This window comes from Nematostella vectensis, chromosome 11 (assembly GCF_932526225.1).
Source record: "Nematostella vectensis chromosome 11, jaNemVect1.1, whole genome shotgun sequence".
NCBI lineage: Eukaryota > Metazoa > Cnidaria > Anthozoa > Actiniaria > Edwardsiidae > Nematostella > Nematostella vectensis.
The window spans coordinates 13147231-13158142 of record NC_064044.1 but is presented as its reverse complement, the minus strand read 5'-3'; the positions used below and the strand labels follow the sequence as shown (position 1 = coordinate 13158142).

Genomic DNA, 10912 nt, shown 5'->3' with positions numbered 1-10912 from the left:
CAGCGACGATTGCGTGAAGTCCACGGTGGTGATCTCTGTAGGTGAAATTATCTAAAGTGCTCTAAAAATTATCTATATCTGGTTTTAAGGCGAGTGGTCAGGCCACCCCTTTTTACTCGTGAAACACGAGTTTTGCAAATACGAATAACCACGTAAATTTCACTCAAGTGGCGGCGGCGTTGGTGGTGTGGACAAAGAATGTGGACATTGCAAAGAATGATGGGTCAATATATTGGCCAGTCGAAAAGCGTTTACTTGAGAAATGTAGAAGTCCGCACGTAAGGCCTAACATGATTGGCTAGATTACCCTCATTGTTCAATTGTATTCCTGTTCTTCGTCTGTTTTTCCTCTTCACCACAGAAGGCCCAAGTTCATTATAAGTACAATCTATCTACTGTTTTGATGGGGATATGCAGTAGTTTCACGGTGTTTATATGGGTTCGTATAAGCGTCATCGATAAACTTGCTAAATCACGTGGTACAAAGAGGGAGTCACTTCGTTCCAACTTCTTCCAAATCGAGAAATAAAAACAGCACAAGTTTAGGTAAGACATACTTTTATTTTACACTGTTTTCTGGAACTCTGAAGTGATTTTAAGCAATTTAACGAGTTTATCGATGACGCCTATACGAACCCCTATCTAAACAGTAGATGGATTGTACTTATAATGAACTTGGGCCGCCTGTGTCTACACTTGGTGTAGCACACTACCATTGCACTGTTGCTTGGTAAGGTACATCAAGGTACAAATCACAAAATGCCAAAATTATTATCTTGCACTGCGTTTAAATGCTTGTTTGCACAAAGCAAAGAAATCTTATGACCACGATAAATGATGAAAATATGGACACACCTCGGGTGTGACGCTATCTGGAGGAGGCGAGCTGAGAACTCCAAGCAGTTCTGCCCAGGTCTCCTCGAACTGCTGACGGTTTATACAATACAATTTCAAGAAGGGAGTTCCACTGACTTATAGTTCTATGGTAGGAGTCTATGAGCTTCTGCTTTACGGTGTTTTTGATTAAAGGTGTGACATTTCGTTTGTCTTGATTCTCTCGCTGTAAGAATAATTAACGAGGCCGTTGACTTTCTTTAAACATAAGAGCAAGAGATTGCTCTTCTCTTTGCAAGTGTGTCCAATCCAAGTTTGTTTCGTTTTCATACGCGTGATATGCTTATGTATGTGTGTGCTTGTGTGTGTGTTTTGTGCATAGTTACTCTATCTGGCTACCCCCGAACTCACATTTAAAAAGAATCGAAAAACCAGGTAAGCGGAGCCTAGCCCGCTTAGCTCTCCAACTACTCAAGGGTGCCCATAAATACCCCAAATTTAGGTCCCATATTGGTATACATCTGGGGTTACATGTATCATACATGTAAAACGAAATGAAAAAAGAAAAAGAAAGGAATTCAAAAAAGAAAGAAATGGAAAAATGAAGAGAGGAAGAAAAGAAAAAAGGAAATAAAATGAAAAAAGGAAAATGAAATTTTTTGTATCTGGAGAAAAAGGTATATTTGTATTTCTCATGTAGCCGGGATCAGACGAGGCCAAGCTGGTATTTCAACTGGTTTTAATTGTAATTGCCTGAATGCCAGCGCACATAAATTACAAATCTGCTTTCTATATTTATACGCTAGGACCAGACAGCAATCCATGTGGTCGTCTCACATGAAAGAAAACCAATTCAAAAGACCCCAGGGAACGGGGAGAATTGGATACGTTTGAACCAATGTGTAGTTCCAGAAAATATGCATACCCCCCTCCAGTAACTGTTAAGGAAAAAGGACATTTTACCCCCCCCCCCCCCCCCCTCCCATCTGGAAATTCCTGGGCGTTTTAACGCCCACACCCCGGAATTCCCAATCCCCTCAAGGGGGAGGATGGATATTTTATGGAACTACACAATCATGAAAAATATCAAGGGCGTGGGAAATTACAGGATTGGTCTCCTGTCAAAGCGTATTTACAAAATAAGAAGTCAGGGTGACTCTAAAATAATATTAATGATTAAGCAACTTTTAAGAATAAACTGCGCATGTACAGAGGTGAACATAACATGTGAGGTTAAACTGCTCAAGTAAAATGTCTGAAACGACAAGAAGAGACCACGATTCCGCCTTGTATGTGAAACTGAACATACCCTTTTGATTTAGGCGCTAAAAGGCCATCCATCGAAGAAGAGGGTCCACGGCAGGCCCGTACCCAGGATTTTTCTTGGGGGTGGGGGTGGGGGTGCGAAATCCGGAAAAACGAGCCTAATACTTCCGGGGGAGGACCACGCCTTTGCAGTATCTCCACCGGACGTTTATTGTCGGATTTGGCTCATACCAGAGTGATCTAGCTGATGCTTTATAGTTTTGTCTACAAATAATAACACGTCTATTGAGAACCGAATATGGACCTTTGGCCGCTATGGGAGGGGGGGGTGCGTTTGCAACCCCTGCACCCCCCTGGGTACGGGCCTGCACGGGCGTGCAACAAACTAGACTAAGGAAATCATCAACTATCAAATTATCCTTAAAAGAACCAAAACTAAAGAAGTTCCGGTTCTCTTAGAAGAAACATGAAATACTAAACGACAATTAGCTCTAACCTAATAAATTTGTCAATTCGTCCTGTAACATTGGCTTCCCCTTTATCGAGCGTTTAGGGTTATTCATGTGTATATTTTCATTAGGAGAACACGATAAGGCTTGCATGACTTCTTTGTTTTCAAATGAGCCAGGCTTATGAGTTAGAAAGACAGCACTTTACACAAAAAAACGCAAAAATCAACTAAAAGTTCCGACAGAGAAATATGATGCTCGAATTAACTTTGGTCTGACTTTTGGAAAAAGAAAAAAAGTTCTGGACATTGTGAAATCTATTTCTTAGGTCCAAGAAAAGTTACCAGATCCCTAGAAAATCGTCCCGATCACAATATTTGGAATCTCGATCCCAACAAATACATGAGAATGATCCCTACCTTGATCCTGGGGAGAGTGGTAACAACAATACAGCATCAAATCGTTCTCTATCATTTTCTATATTTCATCTCTTAATTTTTGTCCATGTTTTTAGCTTATTTCTTCTTTCTATATTTAACTTGAATGTCTAAACAGTGGTGCATTTCTAGTGTTGCTTTAGCATTTCTAGCAGAAAATTCGGAAAATTCAAAACCTGGAACGGCTAGACGCACAAATCATGTAAAACACAGTTCAAAGTTCAGAGTTTTTTTGTTCTTCTTCTTTCTCTAACTGTGGAGACCATTTGCCGCCGGTATGTAAATAAACAGGACAGCGGATTCCCTTGAATATATCCCTCTCGTCTGTTCCTTCATCACAGATAATCATTCTTGTTCCCAGCTCATCACTGCTGAGATACATCCCAAACACGCCACCCCAACTTTTCTTATAATGTCAGTCGTTATTCTGATCAAATGTCACGGCACTATGAGACTTACAACCCCAGATCTGCTCACCCTTATTTGATTTACGTTTTACTCCGAGCTCAAGTTCCAAACTTGCTTTGAGAAATTGGACTCTCACAGCGACGTGTTGCGCCCAACTAGTTTTTGACAGTAAATGACAGTAAGGGGTAGCCGGCAGACTCCTCAAACATTTTGACCAAATCAACCTTTGGTCGCACCCAACAATGGAATGGGCTCCTTCTGACATGTTCACCGTTTACTGTAACAGACAATTTATACATTCCTTTATCAGGTGGCCTGTACGTAAATTCATAGCCATAGCCATTGTCATAAAACTGTATTACAACATTCAAAGGGATCCCTGGCCCAGCTGAAATAGATATCTTTTGAACATAAGCTTCGACCCTCACTGGCGCATCATAACGTTGCTTCTCACTGTCGTAAACTGCAACGGAAAAATGTATGCGCTGCTTTGCAAACGTGGAATAAATGATCCCTGGCTCTGCACCTGTTCCCATGGTAACGACGCACTGCTTGGGGTCAACGGTCACTCTTTCGAAAGAAGCTTTCTCGGTCACAGATTTCCAGAAAACCTCGTCTACATTAAAGGTAACGATGACTTTTTCAAACAGCACATCTTGCATGGTGGTATCTGCAAGATGTGATAGTCGCGGCATGATCTCCCTCTTCAACGATAACACCTCAACTTCGTTTCCTGGACCCGCCTGACATACACGCTCTGCGAACTTCACACAGCTATTGCAGTTTGCGATGAAAATAGAAAGAAAATCTTCGTGACAATCAAGCTGCTTATTTCTCTTCTCATAATCAGAAATAACCTCATCTTTTAGATTTGAACGCATCTTTTCCAAAGTACTGATCTGTGCGTTTATAAAGTCGTCAATTTCAGACGTCAACGATTTTTTTTGTGCTTCTATTCGAGCTTTTTCATTTACGACTTTATCATGTAGTTGGGATGAATCGATTTGCTTGGATTTTACTTCTTCCAGTTTCGCCTTAATTTCGTCTTTCTCTCGATCTATAATGTTGCTAGTAAAGTTGATCTTGTGATATTGGTGGGTAGTGATTGCACAATCTCGGCAAATCAGTTCGTCACAAGTGTCACACAACAAAGTGAGCCTTTCTCCTTTGTGCCTTGGGCAATAGTGTGACTTGCAGTTTGACTTGCCTTTCACTGTGGCCTCTTTCACACCTATTATCTTGTGCTGCTTCGTTCGCAGAAAACGCCCGTGTGCTGTGATGCAGAACTCACACATGAACTCACAGCAATCATCGCATCTCCCAGTAGCAACATCACTTTGGCAGGTTTCACAAGTAATAGAGATGTCGGCTTTATTTTCCTGATCCAGCGACATCTTTTTAATCATATCATTCAGCATGAAGTCTACTTTTAGATCTTTTACCTCTTCCACACTAATCTGTAAAAAAACACATGAAATTGGACGGAAAATTATTTTGAGATGAAAGGATGGAGTTCTTGGTCTTGGATTTTTCATTTCTTTTTTCTCGGATAAAAAAGACGTGATCTCGTGGTCTCGGGGGGGGGGGAAGGGGGTGGGTGCGTAGTCATAGTTATCATATGGAAAATCATAAAATTAGAAGATTCCTTATAAGAAATGACCCACGTTTTGGCCAACAATAGAATTGAAGATTCCTTAATAAGAAATTACCCACGTTTTGGCCGCCAAGGGGGATGCGCGCGCACCCTGCGCACCCCCCCTGTGTACGCGCCTGGACCAATCAAAAAGCAAAAGCTTGTTAAAATAGCGGAACTCAAAAGGCGATTAAGAAGTTGAAATGTTCGCATGACATTAAGATGGTGTGCCGAGGTTGTTTTGGCTAAACAGCTAATACTAAGTTATACTAAGAATAATGTTCGGCGCGATTTTCGTAAATTTTTAATTAATACACTTATGCTTTATCAGATTCCGCTAGATTCACTCACTTTGAAAATTATTTTTTATGCAAGTTAAATTAAAGCAATAATTCACCTCAATACCTAAGATTCCCTAGTAAAATTGGAATTATGTGCTTTTTTAGTTTTAAACAGCCTATGTCAGCCGCCATTTTGTCATCCTAACAAAGTGGGAAAAAATCCCATCCCATCGGCTGATTTGGGGAAGCCAATGCGATATATTCATTGAATTTGGTAATTAAATATATTAAGCTTTGTTTTTGGATAGTTATTTCAAGACTTTAACACATTATGTGCCTTCCAGTATTAAATGAAAACAATAACAAAGGTGTGGCTGACACACTTCAAGTGTTTTTTAGTTGCTTGCTGCTCGCTTTTTTTTTTTGGGGGGGGGGGGACTGAAATATTGTGTTTGTGATAGAAAGTCATCAACTGCGTACCACTATTTTTTCACGGCACTGGGGGCAAGACACTGTGCGTTCCTTGGCTGTGCTCTACCAGACTTTCCAGACAGTGTCGGCAATAAGTGTGCAGACAGGCTAGCACTCGCGGGTCTTGGTACTGCTCCAGGCAAAGAGAGCATGTGACATCACTGACATCTTTAGGCTTCGTCTCAGAACCAGCCATACTATAACAGAAGACATAGAATCAACAAACATATAGTTTGTACAGCGCTCTGGGAATGCTGTGTGACTCAAACTGATTGGGGTTGCGAAAGAGACTAACAAACATGTTGATATCATCTAAAACCACGTTGCTGCCATTACAGATTGCAGAGAATTCTGGGAGATCCGTGAAAAAAATCACAGGGGGAGGGCCAGTCAACACTCCTCTCCCCAAAGTCAGACGTGTTTTTTCACCCCAAAGCAAAACAAATCGGTTCCAGGTCAAACAGACCCAGGAGCTGTGGTTATTTATTAGTAAATAATTTTCTCATTCAAAGCCAAGCAAGAAGAAATCCCTATGAATCCACCAATATGCCCAAATAGACTTTATGATGTCCTTGAGCACTCTCCCAACATGCTCATAGCTGCATTTTTGATGAAAAGTACAAGAAAACATCAACTTGTGCTCACATTAGCACCGTGATTAGGGATTAGAGATGGTACCGCAAGGCACTGTTGGAACTTGGATACAGCTGACTAGGGAAAGGTATCTGTTTTTAGTTTTTTTGTAAATTCAGCTTAAAATAGCAGTCAATGGTTAATTGTTGTATAAAACAAATAGGTCATTTTTGGCGCGTTTGATTTGTGACAGTGTGAACTGGACTTGACTTTATCTCTTGTGCGTGTGTATGTTTTAAAAAGTGTTCGTGTTTTTATTTCTCTTATTTTAGGTAGACTTTGTTTAATTTCCTAATATAGATGTCATGACCTTATTTGGAAAGTGTCTACACGTGTGTGATTTCTGCATTTTTTGGAATAAATTTAGTTATGTCCCAGCGCTCGCGTGGTGAACCTGTAAATTTGTTTGTCTACGTAAACTTGCGAGCCATCCGCCGAACCGACCTATTCCACTCCGTCACATTTGGCGTTGTCGGCAGGATGGCTTTGTTTACGTGTGAGGAAATGCAGGTCAAAGGAGTAATGGGGCTCAATGTTGAATGGAACTAAAGAAGATCGTAAGTGAGTGAGTGGACAAGATGGCGTCGGGCGTGAATGAAAGGGCGTCTCAGCAGTTTGGTGAAAAGTAGGGAAGCTCCACAGGGCGACAAAGACACAGTTGATGGAGTGTCGACCCTATTCGAAGATCACGGCCAGGGAAGGAAAAGCAGGCAGGAGTGAAGTTGCTTCAAAGTCCAAAGTCATTTTGGGTTTGTTCCGCGAGCTTGTGCTACGAGTACACTGTAATCTGCCGCTCTATACAGGATCGAAAGTTGGTCGTCAAGCAAGAAAAAGGGACATTTATTGTACTGTTTGTGCATTTACGAGAATTAAATGCAGGTCGGGCGTGAATGGCGTGAATGACTTTGGACCTGTAAATACACAAACAGTGTTAATGATCATTCAGTGGGAGACGAATGTTCGCGCGGAGAGAAGAGCGAAGAAATATGCGTTTACCGAACGTAAAGACAGGACGTGTTTTTTGTGTCGTCGCGGGTGTGTGCCAGCATGTTCTCCGGTCCCGTTTGACGGTGGGAAGCGTCGCACTTGAATATGCTGCTGCTACGGATCGACAAGGGATTGAGAAATGGAACATTTGCGTTGTAGTTAAAGTACTGTGTATGATTAACTCTGGACGGAGGTTTTAGTTTGCTATTGTTCACTAGAGCTGGATTGTTCCGATGGCTGGATGGAGGTCCTCTTTGTTAATTTGGTAGTTTTGGACTGGTTCACACCTCCAAGACATTCCTAATATACACAAGAGACTGAAAAGTACGACGGTTGATGTGCGAATAGGAATGGTTGCAAGGAGCTACTTGAAAGGCTTACTTAGCCGATTTCAAGTCCTCAAAGCATTATGGCGTTTTAGTGTGGTGAAGCACTATGTTAATGCGAGTACTTGTTCTTTACTCTCACGATATCCTGCCGCTCCTGCGTCGGTTAATTTCCCGGGGAACAGCACCTGAACTGTTAACTGTATTGTTCAAGACTGTTTATACCAAGAAGTTCAAGACTGTGGTATACGAAAGGAACTAGTTGCCTGGACATGACATAGATTATTTTAATTTGCTCGAGGGCGTAGCAAAGTTCCGCGAGGGCGGATGTGACAGTGTGTCTTAACTTGTGCGTGTGTATGTTGTAATGAGTGTGCGTGTTTTTATTTTTCTTATTTTGGGTAGCCTTTGTTTAATTTCCTTATATAGATGTCATGACCTTATTTGTAAAGTGTCTACACGTGTGTGATTTTGCATGTTTTGGAATAAATTTAGTTCTGCCCCAGCGCTCCCGTCGTGAAGCTGTAAATTTGTTTGTCTCCGTAAACTTTTAGAGCCATCCGCCGAACCGATATATTCCACTCTGTCACAGATTTAAACAAAATCATATTGATATAACTCTTTATACATGACTTATACTTCTTTTAAATAAGCTTAGTGATGAATTTTTGTAAATCTTTGAAGAAGATTTAATAGAATAATCAGTACGTGCTTCAAATCTTTGTAGAAGATTTAATAGAATAATCAGTAGGTGCTTCAATTTTGAATTTCTAACTAATATCACTTACTTACTAGCGAAAATGAAGGACAAAATGGGATGAAATCCTTAATCACTTAAGTCTGCTTAGCATCCGCTCTTTATAGTGTCACTAGGCTACTAAAGCAGACTTCAATCAAAGGGACTGAAAATTATTTATTTCGTTGATGACGCCTATTTCAGGAAGGTCCTTAACTGGCGATAGATAATACGATAGATATTTCGACCGAGGACGACTTTAGTCATGTGCTAGATATATAAAGAACTTATACTGACCAACGATTTACTCTAGACTTTCTTACAGCGGAAAGGAATTTGGACTATTCCTTCGCATTCTCACACGAGACCTCAAGTTGCGAGGAATCTAGATAAACATTTAGATGCATTCCAACAGTTCTAACATACGCTTATAAAAATGGCAAATAGGGGGTGTAAGAAAGTTAAGAAATACCTGCAAATCAAAACTTGAGAGCAATTATCCTTGTAGGCAGTCTCTTGTTGTCGTTCTAGCGGTTTCGGAAAAACTGTTACCAAAAATAGATATACTTTGAATGCAAAACCCAACAGGCGTTACTGGTAAAGAAAACAGGGATACCATGACGGGGTAATCCAGTTTCGGAGGCAGCCACAGCGCATCTTCGGGGACCCAGGGCGTCGCGGAGATTGGGCACACGGGGCGCGCGCAAAAAGGGCGAGAAAGAAAGACGAGTGATTTTCGCGCGCTCCCTTTGTGCCCGATCTCCGCGACGCCCTGGGTCTCCGAGGATGGCCACAACATATAACTAAAAACTGACATTTATTCAAACGGTAGAGGTAGCTTCCTGTGCGGGGAAGTCGAGTGTACACTGGTCATTGTGCCAACAGACATTAATTCGTAAGGAGCTTAGTTACTTGTTATGAGCGTCCGTATAGGTCATGTGTACTTTTGGCCCCCACCCTTCTCTCCCTTGAATATTGAATTGGTGGGTGTGGTCCTCCATGTCTGCCACGGACCCTGGTAACGTCCCTATGTCAGGCGCGGAGTTACCATACATGTTGTTCATATACGGATAAAACTGAACATTTTGCTAAGCAGAACTAAGGCCCCTATTTAGGCTTCAAACGTCGTATTGTCTTTGAGCCGTATGCAATGTAAATGCGTGCAAATGAATCAAGTCGATTGTTTCATATCTCTATTTGCATTGAATACGGCTGATGAATAATACGACACTTGAACTTAACCTAAGTTCAATGTCGTCGGCGATCTTAGGCTAAGGGGGCGCTTAGTGTAAACGTATTATCCATGAGCCGTTTTCAGTGCAAATTAATAGAAATAAACCAGGAACATTGTTCCATCTTTATTTGCATGAATTTACATTGAGTACGGCTCATGGAAAATACGACGTTTGTGCATGGCGTTAGACTCCAAGCAATCGCCGTTATGTAGGTCGTTTCACATTTCTCCACGAAATGAAACGCCCGACACAGCGACGACGGCGTAAAGTCCACGGTGGTGATCTCTGTAGGTGTTCAATTGTATTCCTGTTCTTCGTCTGTGTTACCTCCTCACCACAAAAGGCCCAAGTTCATTAGAAGTATAATCTATCTACTGTTTTGATGGGGATATGCAGCAGTTTCACGGTGTTTATATGGGTTCGTATAAGCGTCATCGATAAACTCGCTAAATCACGTGGTACAAAGAGGGAGTCACTTCGTTCCAGCTTCTTCCAAATCGAGAAATAAAAACAGCACAAGTTCAGGTAAGACTTATACTTTTATTTTATACTGTTTTCTGTAACTCTGAAGTGATTTTAAGCAATTTAACGAGTTTATCGATAACGCTTCTACGAACCCCTATCAAAACAGTAGATGGATTGTACTTATAATAAACTTGGGCCGCCTGTGTCTACACTTGGTGTAGCACACTACCATTGCACTGTTGCTTGGTAAGGTACATCAAGGTACAAATCACAAAATGCCAAAATTATTATCTTGCACTGCGTTTAAATGCTTGTTTGCACAAAGCAAAGAAATCTTATGACCACGATAAATGATGAAAATATGGACACACCTCGGGTGTGACGCTATCTGGAGGAGGCGAGCTGAGAACTTCAAGCAGTGCTGCCCAGGTCTCCTCGAACTGCTGACGGTTTATACAATACAATTTCAAGAAGGGAGTTCCACTGACTTATAGTTCTATGGTAGGAGTCTATGAGCTTCTGCTTTACGGTGTTTATGATTAAAGGTGTGTCATTTCGTTTGTCTTGATTCTCTCGCTGTAAGAATAACTAACGAGGCCGTTGACTTTCTTTAAACATAAGAGCGAGGCGAGAGATTGCTCTTCTCTTTGCAAGTGTGTCCAATCCAAGTTTGTTTCGTTTTCATACGCGTGATATGCTTATGTATGTGTGTGCTTTTGTGTGTGTTTTGTGAATAGTTACTCTATCTGGC

The 10912-nt window shown here is 41.3% G+C and overlaps 1 protein-coding gene across 1 annotated transcript; it reads right to left on the bottom strand.

Annotated features, from left to right (window-relative positions):
• Positions 1 to 2648: 2648 nt before the first annotated feature.
• On the bottom strand, positions 2649 to 9047 carry LOC125573642 (tripartite motif-containing protein 45-like). The gene is made up of 3 exons (XM_048734306.1): positions 8934 to 9047; positions 5789 to 5976; positions 2649 to 4851 (listed from the first exon to the last, which is right to left on the bottom strand). The coding sequence occupies exon 3, from the start codon at positions 4810 to 4812 to the stop codon at positions 3550 to 3552; it is 1263 nt and encodes a 420-aa protein (XP_048590263.1). The 5' UTR covers positions 4813 to 4851; positions 5789 to 5976; positions 8934 to 9047; the 3' UTR covers positions 2649 to 3549.
• Between the last annotated feature and the right edge of the window lie 1865 nt (positions 9048 to 10912).

Excerpts from the sequence above, each read along its gene's own strand:
- LOC125573642 (XM_048734306.1), bottom strand. The coding sequence starts at position 4,812 with ATGCTGAATGATATGATTAAAAAGATGTCGCTGGATCAGGAAAATAAA.